The sequence below is a fragment of the Dendrobates tinctorius genome, unplaced genomic scaffold (genome assembly GCF_039654945.1).
Source record: "Dendrobates tinctorius isolate UK_male_01 unplaced genomic scaffold, ASM3965494v1 ptg000126l, whole genome shotgun sequence".
Taxonomy (NCBI): domain Eukaryota; kingdom Metazoa; phylum Chordata; class Amphibia; order Anura; family Dendrobatidae; genus Dendrobates; species Dendrobates tinctorius.
In genome coordinates, this window is record NW_027361794.1 from 10,222,273 (window position 1) to 10,237,945 (window position 15,673).

Below are 15,673 nucleotides of genomic sequence, written 5' to 3' on the forward strand. Positions count from 1 at the left end.
TTCTTACTTACTCACTAACCCCACCTGCTGGCCAGAATTTATAAGAATGCTCCCCTTTCTGGCCTGCAGCAGGAATTGTCATGTACACTGTGTTACCTGGCCTGGGGATCCCCCTGACTCCAGGCATGACATCACCCCTTAGAGGGAGCAGTGTCACTCTGGCAATCGGACACTGGGGTGCCACATTCCCCCCAGTGAAATTCAGTACTCCCGACTGAGTTAACATAACAAGAACGTTTAACAATAACAATAATTGAAAATCTACACAGTCTTAAAAATGTAAAAATTATCAAAACCAAAACAAAAAAAAATAACAGTTACTGCAGCGACCAGTCCTTGTGCTGCTGTCCAGGAATTGTCTTTGTCCTTGTACCTGGGGTCTGGTTAGTGGGAGCCGCTTTAGCCCACTTTGTGTATCGTTCCTGGGCGTGGCTACTGGGCACTCTGCAGATGGACCTGGTTTTTCGGTCATGCCAGCGGCTTATTTTCAAGGCCAAGTTGGGATAACTATTTACAAATAAAGGCTCGACCACACAGTCCTGTGGCCCAATTGTGCTTCAACTGGTTATTACAAATACTTAAAAAGTCTATACATTAAGTCTCTGTAGGCTCTCATGCTTAACAGTTACAACTATACATTCTTATTAGCTTAAATTATGTATTCTCTATAACAGACAGGGATCTGACCTCTGGTACTACGAGTGGATCTACGCAGTACAGGTATCTCCGATGACCTGACCTGTTCTCTAATGTCTACTGCTGGTGCAGCGAGAGCACTATTCATTACGCTATAAGTGGACCTGCGTAGTATTGGTATTCTGGACTGCCATCTCCTGACTCTTACACTCACCATGAGACTGACAGATTTGCCACTAGCAGGGGACAGATTTCTGCATTCCACTGCAGATGTGGCATCTGTTACTGGAGCCATTTCATTAAGAGTCTCAGCTTCATCAGGTGCAGTAGGCTGGTGAAAGGTTAGAACTGGTACTACGATAGCCTGATTCACTTGTGTCCACGTCCGAGGAAATTCTCCAAGGATAGTATGGATCTTCTCTTCCACCTCTATTGTGTGCCGTGGTTCGTCTTGGACTTTCTCTGTGTCTTTCAATTGATCAGGGCACACTTTCAGATGTTCTCTGGAGACTGCCTCTGTGGTTTCTCCTCCATTCTTACTGATGAGGCATACCTTGGTGTTATTAAAGTCTGAAGGTATAACGGTGTATGGCTCTGCCTCCCACTGGTCAGCTAGTTTGTGAACTCGTCTCTGTCTTTTGAGTACTTGTTCTCCTGGTGTCAAGGGAACTGCAGGGGCATGTTGATTGTAATTCCTTTCCTGCATCAGTCTTGCCTGGGATAAACTTTTCGCCACACATTCTTGCACTTTGCGGTATTGTTGCTGCTGCTCCGTGTCTCAGTCTGCATCTGGCGATGTCGTCTCAGGTGTTAAAACTTCCATGTCCAAATCAATGGGTAACTTACCAGGTCTTGTCCTCATCAAGTAGGCCGGAGTGCAATTTGTGTTTACCGGTATATGATTATATAGATCTACCAGATCTGGCAACTTCTCTGGCCACTGGTTTTGTTCTTCCAGAGGTAAGGTCTTTAATAAGTCAATTACCACCTGGTTCATCTTACAAATGCCATTTGTCTGTGGATGTTACGGCGTTGTCCTGATTTTCTTGCAACCATACATGTTACAGAACTCCTGGAACACTTCTGCCTCAAAGGCTTGACCTTGGTCGGTGAGCACTTGTTCAGGGTATCCGTGCGGTCGACAAAAGTGTTGTTGAAATGCCTTGGCTGTTGTCTTCGCTGTTTGGTCTTTGACAGGCACGACTACCAAGAACCTTGAGTAATGGTCAACGATGGTCAGAGCGTAGGTGTAGCCATTCCTACTCGGAGTTAACTTCACGTGATCCAAGGCTACCAGTTCATGCGGCTGCTTCGTGGTGATTGGCTGTAATTGGGCTAACTGGCTGTTACGATCTTTCCTGCACAAGTTGCATGGGCCATATTCTCAGCACCACTTCTCAATGGTTCTCCTCATGCTAACCCAGTAGAATCTTTCACGAAGTAGAACCTCCAACTTCTTCCACCCAAAGTGTCCTGCTCCACCGTGGTACGCCTCCAAGACCATTAGAGCATCCCACTTCGGGACTACCACCTGCCAGACCAGTTCATGTATGCGCGATTCGATGTTCCTCCGACACAGCTCACCCTCGTAGATGAACAGCTTGCCTCTCTCCTTCCTTAACTGCTGTGCTTCGGGTGGGTCATCTGAACAAGGATGTGAATCAGCTTGTGTCAGCAACTCCTTTACTAGGCGATCAAAAGATAAAAGAAGCTATGTCTAAAATGACTCAACTTTTATTGAATTAATTTAAGATTTTTTAGAAATAGAATTATTAACATATAAAAATGCGGACGTAATTACAAAATAGAACTAGCTGCGCCTTGAGAGTAATATGCATAGGATGATAGCATGAAAATTGTCCATATGGTGAGCAGCCCATGAAAAAATACAAAAAAGTGAATGGTCGAGATACAAAAAGGGTTAATGAGTGCTTCCTATCAAATACCCAAAATACAAAGGGTTAAAGTGAACCACACATAATAGTAAAACGCCAGTGCATTACCATATGGGATAAATTACAAAGTGTGTAAACAAAGTGCTATTCATAAAACACTTATAAATCCAACGCGCATCTAATTGAGCAAGCGCCTTCCTCCAGTTGCCCCCCCTAACATCAATGTGGATTTTGTCAATGCCAAAGGCCTTTAGGAGGCCTGCATCGCAACCATGTAGCATCTTGAAATGCCTCGGTATGGGTTTATGAGAGGCAACATTCATTCACTTTTTTGTATTTTTTCATGGGTTGCTCATCATATGGGCAATTTTCATACTATCATCCTATGCATATTACTGTCAAGGGGCGGCAAGTTCTATTTTGTAATTGTGTCCGAATTTTTATATGTCAATAATTCTATTTATAAAAAATCTTTTAAATTAATTCAATAAAAGTTGATTCATTTTAGACATGGCTTCTTTTTTCTTTTGATGGTTATTGTTTGAAGCATTCTCCTAGGTATTCATTTTGTTTGGAGTTGGTATCCTTTACTAGGCGAACAGCTGGGTCACTATCTTGCGTCTCTGCCCACTCATGATGGGGTAATGGGTTCAACGTTGCCTCTCATACGATATAGTGCTTATTCCTCACCCCTTGGGAGTGCTGGGCTGCAAGTGGACGGTGGAAGGCTGGTAATTCAATTTCTTCAAGTTCTTGTGGATCTTCTCCCCCGACTGGTGAATTGGGCATCCTGGACAATGCATCAGCATTAGCGTTGTTATGTCCAGCTCGGTACTTGATGGTAAACTCGCAGTTGACAGTCCTCCATTGCTGTTTCAAGGTGGGTTAGCGTATTATTGTCAGTGTAGATGATGAACTTCAATGAAGCCAAGTAGTGCTTGAAGCACTCCGTTACCGCCCAGACAATGGTGAGGAACTCCAGTTTAAAGGAACTGTAGTTGTCGGGGTTCCTCTCAGTGGGACAAAGCTTCCTGCTGGCGTAGGCAATCACTCTCTCTCTGCATTTCTGCACTTGGGACAGCACTGCTCCCAATCCCACATTGCTGGCATCAGTGTAAAGTACAAATGGTTGGTCATAGTCAGGGTAGGCAAGGACCTCATCTCCTGTGAGGGCCAATTTCATCCTGATGAAGGACTAATCTATCCTTTTGTTCCACTCGAATGGAAGACTCTTGTTCTTGTCCTTCTTGGATTGGCCCACTAGAAGATCTTGCAGGGGTGCAGCTATTTTGGTGAAGTCCTTGATAAATCTTCTGTAGTAGCCTACTAACCCAAGAAACTGCCTTACTTCATGAATGGTGCTGGGTCTTTGCCAGTCGCGAATAGCGGTGACTTTGTCAGGGTCTGGTGCCACACCTTCCGCACTTACCATATGGCCTAGGTACTGCACCTTGGGCTTCAAAAGGTGACATTTGGACGGATTTACTTTGAAGCCAAAGTTGGACAGGACTTCGAATACCTCAGCTAGGTGCTTCAAATGGTCTTCGTAAGTTTAGAAGACCAGGTACAGCAGAACTGTTTCAAAGTTTTTATGTCCAAGGCAGCATTCCATTAACCGCTGAAATGTCCCTGGAGCATTGCTGAGCCAAAACGGCATGTAGTTAAATTCGCCCATTGGTGTTGTAAATGCTGTCTTCTCTTTGTGTGCCTCTGCCACGGGAACCTGCCAATACCTACTGGTGAGATCTAAGGTAGAGAAATAGTTAGCGTTTCTCAGCGCAGCTAGTGATTCCTCAATTCTGGGTAATGGGCAAGCGTCCTTATGTGTAATGCTGTTAATCCGCCTGTAGTCTACACACATTCTCATGGTACCAGCTTTCTTTTTAACGAGGACTAATGGAGCTGCTAAGGGCTACAACTATCTCTGATTACCCCAGCCTCCTTCATCTCCCGTAACATTCCCTTGGCACATTGATGGTGTGCTGGGGTACAGGCCAATACCTCTCTTTAATGGGTGGATGATCTCTGGTGGGGATATGGTGTTGAACCCCTTTTGCCTGTCCAAAGTCTAGAGGATGTTTGCTGAAGACCCGTTGAAATTCTCAAGCCACCTGGTAAGCCCCATGCTTTTGGTGCGAAGGGGTGGAGTCAGTGCTTACGTGTAGCTGCTGACACCAATCCTCCTGCTGCCCTTCTCAGCCATTGTCTTCCACCTTGTCAAATGGAAGCAGGGGTTCAGCTGCCTCTATTGCATTGTTACTAACAGTGAACAGCTTAGCAAGGGTGGCGTACTGGGGTAAATGGACCTCTCTCTCCCCACAATTTAATATGCGTATTGGTACTCTCCCCTTACGGACATCAACTACCCCTCTGGCTGTCAGGATAGTGGGCCTACTATCATACTATCAGAGTACATGGGTTCTACCCGGGTTTGGTAATCTTGACCCCTGAGGCCTATTGCTGCCCAACACAAAATTAACATTTCACTTCTGGGAGGTACTGTAATGGGGAAAGGATCACTTACTCTAACACTGCCAACTTCTCCACCAGACAGCTCTGCATCAGGGCTCTGATCTCCTTTTGCAGGACCCGCTGCTGACTGGAGCTGGTGGTCTCGGCTACCTGTTGTAACAAAACAATAATTTCTCCAAGACAATTTTCAATTACATTAGTGCCTAAAGTGATCATAGGAGGGCACTCATTTGTCAATGTCAACTATAATCAAACCTTGCGACTGCAATTCTACTCGGCCAATCTTGATGGTCACCTCTTTATATGCCATCTGAGGCAAGGGCTGATCATTGCTGGCAACGATGGCAAGGTCTTCATCTGGGCTGTAAGTACAGTCTGAATCAGCTCAGTACTGCTTACTGCTTAAAGAGGACATATGGCATCGTTGTCACCTGGGAGCCGGTGTCCAGTAAAGCGTTCATTGGGGTGTCATCAAGAACGACGGGCAGGATCGGCCGTCCTTCCACGGACTTGTCTCGCCAGCTTCGTGGGCCTGGTCGTATTACTCCTGAGGGTTGGCCCTTTGCCCCAGGGTTTGCTTGTTTAATTAACAGAATCTTGCTATGTGTCCCGCCTTGTTGCAGTGGCGACAGATGGGCTGTCCGTCCTTGTCGTAACGATCGCTATCTCTCCCTCTGGTTGGTGGGATTCTCCTCTGCTGTCGCTATGTGACATCATCTGAACTGGAGGCCAGCTGGATCTTCTTCTTTGAAGCCACTTGTAGGGACTGCACAGTTTTTGTGAGTGCAGCCACACTATTAGTTAGTTCCTTGACCTGGAGACGTAGGTCTGCAGCAGAGTCATCTTCTTGGGCCGGCGTGTCAGTCTCAATAGGGGTCTCGGGAAAGGATGCTGCCTCCTGCTGGTATGTAATTGCTGGACTTCTAGAGGGCTCTGTGCTGCTAGGATTTGGTTCACGCAGCACCCGGATGGCTCTATCCTTAAAGTGTGCAAAGTCCAATTCAGGATTTTGTAGGGCCATTATGCGCAGCTGTGTCCTTTGATTGTTAGACTGGAGTCCCTCTATAAACTGCTGTTAGTAATCTATCCTCATCTTGCACGCTCTCAGGGTCCACCTGCTTTATGGCCCGTAGCGCCTCTTGAAGGTTAAGCGCAGAGTCCTGTATACTGTCCTGCCCCCTTTGTTTGCACCCACAGAATCTCATTTTTTTCTCTGCTGCAGTGCAGGTGTCAAAAGTGTCCTTTAGTCTGGCCAAGATTTGTTTGACGGTTCCTTTATCAGTGTCCGGCCAGGACTTTACTTCCCTCTGAGCCGCACCAATTACCTGGCCAATGAGGATACTGAGTTTCTGACCCTCACACAGGGGGTACACTTTCAACAAACTACATAGTCTTTCCTTAAAATCGCTCAGGGTGTTTGACTCCCCTGAGTACTGCGGTCACCAGGCCGCTCCTGGTATATATGGCATTGATAGTGGCATTGTGGAGGCTGCGGCTGCAACCACTGCTGAATCTCCACCCGAGTTGGGAATTTTCTTCCTCCCTCAGTGAACCTCAGCCAAGCTCCATTTACCTTTACTGTTGTCAACAGCTGCTCTCAGACGGGCTGGATTGAGCACCTCCTGGTCTCCAAATCGGATCTTCCTACTTTTCACTCGCTCACAGTAGAGTGCAGCTCCAGCTTCACTTCGCCCCCTGACGTCAGAGCGCAGGCAGGGCTTCGCGTCATTCTCTTTTTCTGGCTCCGCCCACGACTGCACGCCCCTCTCTGCTCGCATGCACTGTGTGACGCAGTTATGGCGGTAATTTGAAAGTTCATTAAAGTCTCTAGCACACAATTTAATAAAGTCTCTGGCACAGAGAACCCAGCTTTGCCGGGCTCCTAGTACTCAGCTTTGCCGAGCTCGACGATCCTGTTCTTGACGCCAAGTTTTGGAGCACCCCACAGGGCCTTGGGTTACTGGGTACCGGGCCAGTCAGGTTCTTTAAAAGGGGATGTCACGGTGGCAGTGACCCGGTCCGTGGCCCTGGGCGTCCAGTAAGAAAATATAGAGGAAGGTTATATGGTGTTTAATCATGACGCCACCCATGGTGTTCGGCAATGAGTGGCCGACTCTGAGGTTTTGGTCCACTGGGGCTGATGGTGACCCAGAAAAGATGGTTCAGCTCCCCACGGGTAGAGCAGGGCCCCAGGGCAAATATATTTGAGTGTTCAGATGGTGGTGTACATTGGGGTGCAGAGGAAAAGTGAAGGACACAGAGAGGTGCAGTTTTCTTTACCTTTTACTTGAACGTAAATGCAATCCAGGGTACCACATACAGATGATGGATTGAATCCAGCTCACCTGGAGGCATTCAGGGGACCCACCCTGCCAGGTGTGGGTGGGGATCTTCCTTCTGCGCTCTGGTTTCGGGTCCCTGCTGCTTGTAGCTAATCTGTGGCCCTCTCCTGTGTGATGATTGCTAACCTGTATGGCAGACAGCGTGAGCCTTTATCACGGGCACTATCCTTTTCACTGTCAGTCCCAGGCTTTTGGTCTTCTGCCGTGCCGTCAGGTGTTTAGTGTGGCCAAGGAACTTGCAGTCCCCTGCACTCCGGATTCGGCTGTCAGGGCATACAGTACCCGCCCAGCCAAGGACTTTTGCGTCCTGTTTTATCAGTGCTTTGCTCTGGGGTCAGCTATACGCAATTTTAGTTCCCCAGAGCCCCTTGTCTCTCCTCCTGCCCCTTCCCTCTCCACAGACCAACTCCAACTGTCATGAGCTCCAACTGCTCCCGTTTCCATGACAACTATCTTGTTTACTCTCAGCTGTCTTCTTACTGACTCACTAATCCCACCTGCTGGCCAGAATTTATAAGGATGCTCCCCTTTCTTGCCTGCAGCAAGAATTGTCATGTACTGTGTTACCTGGCATGACCCCTTAGAGGGAGGCAGTGTCACTGTGGCAACCGGGGTGCCACAATATCAAGGCACAGGTGTAATGTTTTTATGTAGTTTATCACAATCCTGTTTGAAATTAGTCAGTTTTAAAAGAAACTGAAGAGTCAGGATAAAGGGAAACTGTGTTGTTATTGTACAGAAATGTTATGATTAGGTAACCGAGGAGGATAGCTGGGGAATAGGCTAGGCAACCAGATAACCAGAGAGGTTGGTAACTAAGCGGATTGCAGACCCCTAAACTGACAACACAAATAGAATTAGCCGTGCGGCGTACCTACGATGCCCTAGACACCTCGGCACAGCCAAACAATTAACTAAGCCTAAAGCAAGAAAGGGGGAAGCTAAACTGCCCCAGAGTAGAACCCCAAAGGAATAGATAGCCCCCAAACATATATTGCCAGTGAGACAAGATGAGGCACAAACACAGGCAGAAAATAGAGTAAGCAAATGATGGGGCCCAAACTGTCTAGATAGAACAGGACAGGAAAGATACTGTCTGCAATAACGCAAAAAACCCTAAGAAAAATCCAACACGTCTGATAGGCAAAAATACTGAGGCCACACGACCTCTCCCCCACTAGATCAGAATTCTTGTGTGAACTGGAAGCAAAACAAAAGATACCGATATAGCAGGGGATTAGCAATACTGAACACACTGACATGAGCTGTGGCATATGGAGCAGGTCCAGCACAGGTCCCCGCAGGGAACAAGGCTGAACTAACACCAGCAAAGCAGAAATCAGAGAAAGGCAAAAACTGGATCAAAAGCAAAAAGATTCCAGCAAACAAATAGCTTATCTGAACGATGCAGGACCAAGCAGGGGGCAGGCAGACTTCCACATGCACAGGAAGAAACCAAATCACCAGCATTAATTGAGGGAAGGTTGCCCACTTAAATCTTCCCAGTCTGTAACACCTGACCTCCAATCATCCTCTTCAGGTAACTGACTTTTGTCAACCTAACCAGCTCCATTACCCGCAGCAACCACCAGAGGGAGCGCAAACTCAGAAGCCAGGTCAAAAATGTTCACAACACAGAATTTCACACTTGGCCTGACTCACATTTAATGTTGTTGATCATAAAAGTGAAGTTTGGCCGGAAAGGCTGGATTTGGTCTTGTAGGTACCATATGAGCACATTCATCAGAACAGAAGAAAATGAAGGTAGATTCATCCAATAAAATATCAGGGTTCTAGGAAGCCAACAGTATCACTACCCTCCACTTTCTCTTACAGGCCAATCATAATATTTTTCTTGAAGTGATTTTCTAACTTGTCAGCACATTCTACATATGCTGGCATCTGGCTTTAAAGTTAACACACCTGGGCAGGTAACGGTCAGCGTCTCCTAAACTCAGGGGGTAGGTGGATCCATCAGGTTGTAAGTTCTATAAAAAGGGCTTTCAATCCCCAAAGTAATTAGAAAAGTTTTGGGTGGAGGAGAATGTTGTGATCTAGAGACAAAATGGTGATCACACGATTCTGATACGGCCGGACTACACCACCGATAAAGCAGCCACACTTGGCAGTTGAGAAGAATCTATGACTTCTCTGCATTTAGTGGTTACTACTCACCTGGGTAGTCATGTGTAGGAATCTCCTCTTTACACCGCTCATCGCCCCTCACATATGTCTCTGTGGTATTAATATGGGTCAGATCTTCACCCTGAAACAAATATTGTAAAAGTCACAGACAGATGGAGAAGTCACATCTATGATCAGCTCTAATCCTGCCATCTCCACCGTTCTCATTACACAAGTATAAAACATATAATACTGGTGAATAAAACAAGACTGAGCACAAGACCTTCACAGCCGTCTACACATCACAGGGGAGATCTCATGACATCTCCATCTACCTGATGATCCTTTGGAATAATGGGATCTTCTTGTTTACAGTCCTGTGGAAGAAGAGGACGGGGACATCTCTCTGGTGTTGTCATCTTATTGGATAGATCTGGAGGAAACACAAACAGGGACTGAATTCATTCTTTACATACAGATAATTACAAGCCTAATACAAAATATTTAGGAAAGAACACATTCTATTACAGGTGGTCCAAGGCATATGTAACCAGACCAACAAAGGCAATAGCCATGAAAATTACTCCCAACAATTTGTATACATACAAGAATGGAATAAAAACAATCCACCAAGATAAGTAAAAGAGAAATATTTTATTAGACTAAATATATGAAAGGCACCAAAAGACATTAAAAAGAACCATATCAATGACAGAGCTATAGAAGACAAGGAATCAGGTGCAACAAAAAAAAATCACGTTCATGTACACAGGTACAGTATAGTTAGAGTCTGGTAATAAAACATGTAGATTAAAGTGACAGTGCTTCAAGTCTATCCAGGAAAAATAGTTAGTGAGACATATGTGGTAGCCCCCTGACGAAGCCCACACGAAACCTGTGTTGGGGCCACATGTAAGATCTGCAGGACAGCTATGGATAAAAGCATTGACTTCATGTGATTCTTGTGTTACCAGGGTCAGCACCAGCACATACTATGACTATGATGGTATATGGGACATCCTACTTATTGTACTTAAGCTGACACGACCACATGTCTCACTAACTTTTTTTCCTGGATAGACTTGAAGCACTGTCACTTTAGTTAATCTACATGTTTTACTACCAGGCTCTAACTATGTTGTACCTGTGTACTTGCACGTGATTTTTTATTGCACCTGATTCCTTGTCTTCTATAGCTCTGTCATTGATATGGCTCTTTTAATGTCTTATGGTGCCTTTCATATATTTTGTCTAATGAAAATATTTCTCTTTTACTTATCTTGGTGGATTGATTTACTCCATTCTTGTATGTATACACATAATTACAGGCCGAGTGTATTTATTCCTGTCCATTACCTGGTGATATGATGGGCTGGGGAACCTCCATCATGACGTCCTTGTAAAGATCTTTGTGTCCTTCTAAATACTCCCACTCCTCCATGGAGAAAAAGACAGCAACATCCTGACACCTTATAGGAACCTGACACATACAATGATACCATCATCCCCCCCAATTCCTTCATAGCGTTACTGTATAATGTCCCAGAATTCCCAGCAGTGTCACCTCTCCAGTCAGCAGCTCAATCATCTTGTAGGTGAGGTCTAGGATCTTCTGGTCATTGATGTCCTCATGTATCAGGGGGTGAGGTGGAGGCCCCATGATTGGGCTCAGGGGTCTTCCCCATCCCTCAGACACAGGATCCTGACAGCGCTCACTAGAGGTCTTCTTCACTACTGTGTAATCCTGGTTATGGAGAGACACATTAATAAATCTCACTACAGACATTCCCAGAGTCCTCACCTCTCCAGTTCTGTCCATCTGTTATTCCCATAGATAAGAATGATGTAATGTGACGTCATCAGAATCTCTCACCTCTCCAGTAAGCCGGAAGAGGATCTCTAGGGTGAGGTGTAATATCCTCTCCGCCATCTTGTCTCTGTCCATATCCATCCTTGAAGGGTAAATCAGGAAAATTCTCTTATATAGAAGATCTTCACTGAGAGGATCCGATATTGTAGAGACCTGAATAAGAAGATGAGCCGATGTAACATCATTACAATCCTGTGTAATGATACAATTACTGGAGATAATAAGGGAAACATATCAGGAGATTTATTATTTTACAGTATTTAGTTTCCTTCTTTACACCTACTAATAAAACCTATATATTTAGGCCACAGACAATAAGCAGTTTCTTCCTCGGAGTCGGCAGCTGAATACGTTCCTCATAGACTCATCTTCCATAACTCCTGTGAGCTGGAGCTGCTGGGGAAGGAAGGGATAGAAGGATCAGTTCTTCAGAAGGATAGAAAGGAAAAGACAGAACGTGAGAGAGAGAGTTCGTCCCAAAGCTTATGCGCCAAAGGCCGGGCGCCGGTATCCGAGGCTGTGTGAATGCTCATGGTTCTACAACAGAAACCGGAGGAATAGAAGTTGTGACCATTTTATTCCCACTTAAGACTCAACGACACAGTAGCAAGGAGTGTGAGCCGGGACATGATAGGAGTCCCCGAATCAGGCTACGGCTGTCATGCGAGTGGAGTTGTAAGTAACTGCAAGAAGGAGGAACTTGAGTGTAATTCATAACTACATGTACTTCAGATTAGCTCTAGTAAGGAGACGTTCAGAAAAGGTACATACGGAGTGGAGCGCTGGAAGGGTGCACTCCATCTGCCTGGGAGTTGGCTGAGCCCCTCACCTGGAGGACACGGCACTGAAGTGGGCACCTGTGTATGCCAGAAACGTGAGTAAAGCTTTGGAACTACATTCAGCTGTCTCTGCCTTCTTCCTGTATCACCTGCTCAGCACCACTACATCTCTGTGCCTAAACACTACACCATCCACCTCTACATCTATCATAACTTCCCTGGGACTACAGCTCTGCCTGTGGAGAGCCATTACATCTTTGCTGCATCACACCATCTGTCCCAGAGGATCTACACTGCAGCGTCGGCTAGCACCTTTATTGCCGAGTACCACAGGTGGCGTCACGAACTTATCTACACATAGACTTTATTCTTATATCACTTTTTATGGACACTCAGGGCCACGGACCGGGTCACTGCTGTCGTGACACATCACTTTAAGACACCGGCCCGGTACAGAGTAAACCCATGGCCCTGGGGGCGCTCCATTTGCACTATAGCTTCATGAAACTTCTACAGAGAAGAGTTCTGGATTTACTCCTTGGAATCACTTTCTCCCAAAAGGTTAAATAGCATCTGTAATGTCAATGTCTTTCTATGATGCTTCCTCTCTGAACTTTTTTCCTATGTTTTCTGCCATATTTCTATTACTCTCCGGAATTAGGAATCTATTAAGTCCTATAGAAACTGCGGAGAAAGAATCATTTCTAATTCTGTGCTTCCAGGATTCTTCTTGTGGGAATTGGCTGCGATATCCCCTGTGCAATAGATTTCTAGTATTAATCCTGTCACTCTATGGACGTGCGGTGGTTGTTTATTTCCCTTTGTTGTTGTTTCTTGTGTCATTTATTATCTTTATGTCACACATGTGTATTGGTTCTGACATTTGGGATCTTCTTGTCATGTGAAAATCACTAAATAAGAAACACCCAAGGGACATGATGCATGCATAAAAAAGGCGTCCAACCCCAGAACGTGGCAACAGGTACATTTTCACACTTTAACTCCCTTTCCATGATGTCTCCAGATCTTCTCCTGCATTGTTTAACCCCTTTCTGCCATATGACGTACTATCCGGTCCATGTGACCTGGGACTGGATAGTACGTCATAGCGATCAGCGGCGCTCCGGGGGGGTGGTCGCCGCTGATTGCGGCCAGTTGTCAGCTGATTATCATAGCTGACACCAGGCACATTAACCCCTGGCACACTGCAATCAAACATAATCGCAGTGTACCGGAGGTTTAGGGAAGCATCGGCAGGGAGGGGGCTCCCTCCATGCTTCCCTGAGACCCCCGAAGCAGCGCGATGTGCAGCTCTGCTCCGGAGGCCTCCTTCCCTGCAGGCCCCTGGATCCAATATGGCCGCGGGGGCCTTCGGAGGCCTGCAGGGAGGCGGCTTCCTCAGTGCCTGCACAGAGCAGGGTTGAGGAAAGCCTGTGCAGCGCCTGCCAGATCGCTGATTTGACAGAGTGCTGTCCAAACTGTCAGATCAGCGATCTGACATATTACAGTGATGTCCCCCCCGGGGGGTTTAGTATCGCCGCATCCATAACGACCCGCCCTACAAAACTGTCCCACTAGTTAACCCCTTTAGTGAACCCCTTAAAAAATAAAAATAAAAAACAATGCTTTATCATCATACCACCGAACAAAAAGTGCAATAACGCGCAATCAAAAAGATGGATATAAATAACCATGGTACCGCTGAAAAAGTCATCTTGTCCCGCAAAAAACGAGCTGCCAAACAGTGTCATCAGCGAAAAAATAAAAAAGTTATAGCTCGCAGAATAAAGCAATACAAAAATAATTATTTTTTATATAAAATTGTTTTCATTGCATAAAAGCGCCAAAACATAAAAAAACACATGAGTTATTGCTGTAATCGTACTGACCCAAAGAATAAAACCCCTTTATCAATTTTACCACATGCAGAACGGTGTAATCGCACCCCCCCAAAAGAAATTCATGAAATGCTGGTTTTTGTTCATTCTGCGTCCCAAAAATCAGAATAAAAAGCGATCAAAAAATGTCACGTGCCCGAATATGGTACCAATAAAAACGTCAACTCGTCCCGCAAAAAATAAGACCTCACATGACTCGGTAGGTCAAAATATGGAAAAATTATAGTTCTCAAAATGTGGTGATGCAAAAACTATTTTTACAATAAAAAGCATAATTTATCATGTGACAGCTGCCAAACATAAAAACCTGCCATCAATAGTAAATAAAACCCCCCCGTTATCACCCCCTTAGTTAGGGAAAAATAATAAAATTAAAAAAAAATGTATTTATTTCCATTTTCCCATTAGGGCTAGGGTTAGGGCTAGTGTTAGGGCTAGGATTGGAGTTAGAATTGGGGGGTTTCCACTGTTTGGGCACATCAGGTGCTCTCCAAATGTAATATGGCATCTGATCTCAATTCCAGCCAATTCTGCGTTGAAAAAGTCAAACAGTGCTCCTTCCATTCCAAGCTCTGCCATGCGCCCAAACAGTGTTTTACCCCCACATATGGGGGTATCAGCCTACTCAGGAGAAATTGCACAACAACTTTTGGGGTCCAATTTCTCCTGTTACCCTTGGGAAAATAAAAAAACTGGAGGCAAAAATATCATTTTTGTGGAAAAAAAAATGATTTTATTTTTATGGCTCTACGTTATAAACTTCTGTGAAGCACTTGGGGGTTCAAAGTGCTCACCACACATCTAGATAAGTTCCTTGGGGAGTCTAGTTTCCAAAATGGGGTCACTTGTTGGTGTTTCAGCAGTTTAGGCACATCATAGGCTCTCCAAAACGCGACATGACACCCGCATACCATTCCATCAAAGTCTGATTCCCAAAACATCACTACTTCCCTTCCAAGCCCCGACATGTGCCCATACAGTAGTTTTCTCCCACATATGGGGTATCGGCCTACTCAGTACAAATTGGACAACTTTTGGGGTCCAATTTCTCCTGCTACCCTTGGGAAAATAAAAAAATTGGGGACTAAATGATCATGTTTGTGGAAAAAATGATTTTTTTTATTTTCACGTCCGGGCGTTATAAGCTTCTGTGAAGTCCTTTGGGGTTCAAAGTGCTCACCACACATCAAGATAAGTTCCTTGGGGGAGTCTAGTTTCCAAAATGGTGTCATTTCTGGGGGGTTTCCACTGTTTAGGCACATCAGGGGCTTTCCAAACGCGGCATGGCGTCCGATCCCAATTCCAGCCAAAAAAAAGTCAAATGGCGCTGCTTCCCTTCCGAGCTCTGCCATGCGCCCAAATAGTGGTTTACCCCCACATGTGGGGTATCAGTGTACTCAGGACAAATTGCACAATAACTTTTTAGGTCCTGTTACCCTTGGGAAAATAAAAATTGGGGGTGAAAAGATCATTTTTGTGGAAAAAACGATTTTCTAATTTTACGGCTGTACGTTATTAACTTCTGTGAAGCCCTTGGGAGTTCAAAGTTCTCACTACATATCTAGATAAGTTCCTTGAGGGGGGGTCTAGTTTCTAAAAAGGGGTCACTTGTGGGGGGTTTCCACTGTTTAGGCACATCAGGGTCACTCCAAACGTG

The 15,673-nt window shown here is 45.4% G+C and overlaps 1 protein-coding gene across 1 annotated transcript in view; it reads right to left on the minus strand.

Annotated features, from left to right (window-relative positions):
• Positions 1–15,673, minus strand: part of LOC141047326 (uncharacterized) — a 45,551-nt gene that overhangs the window by 6,015 nt on the left and 23,863 nt on the right. The window contains exons 2-6 of the mRNA XM_073542386.1: positions 11,343–11,492; positions 11,034–11,213; positions 10,826–10,949; positions 9,805–9,902; positions 9,521–9,611 (exon numbers count right to left, since the gene is read on the minus strand). Coding sequence (XP_073398487.1) covers positions 9,521–9,611; positions 9,805–9,902; positions 10,826–10,949; positions 11,034–11,213; positions 11,343–11,492 — 643 coding nt within the window. The remainder of the gene's footprint in view (positions 1–9,520; positions 9,612–9,804; positions 9,903–10,825; positions 10,950–11,033; positions 11,214–11,342; positions 11,493–15,673) is intronic.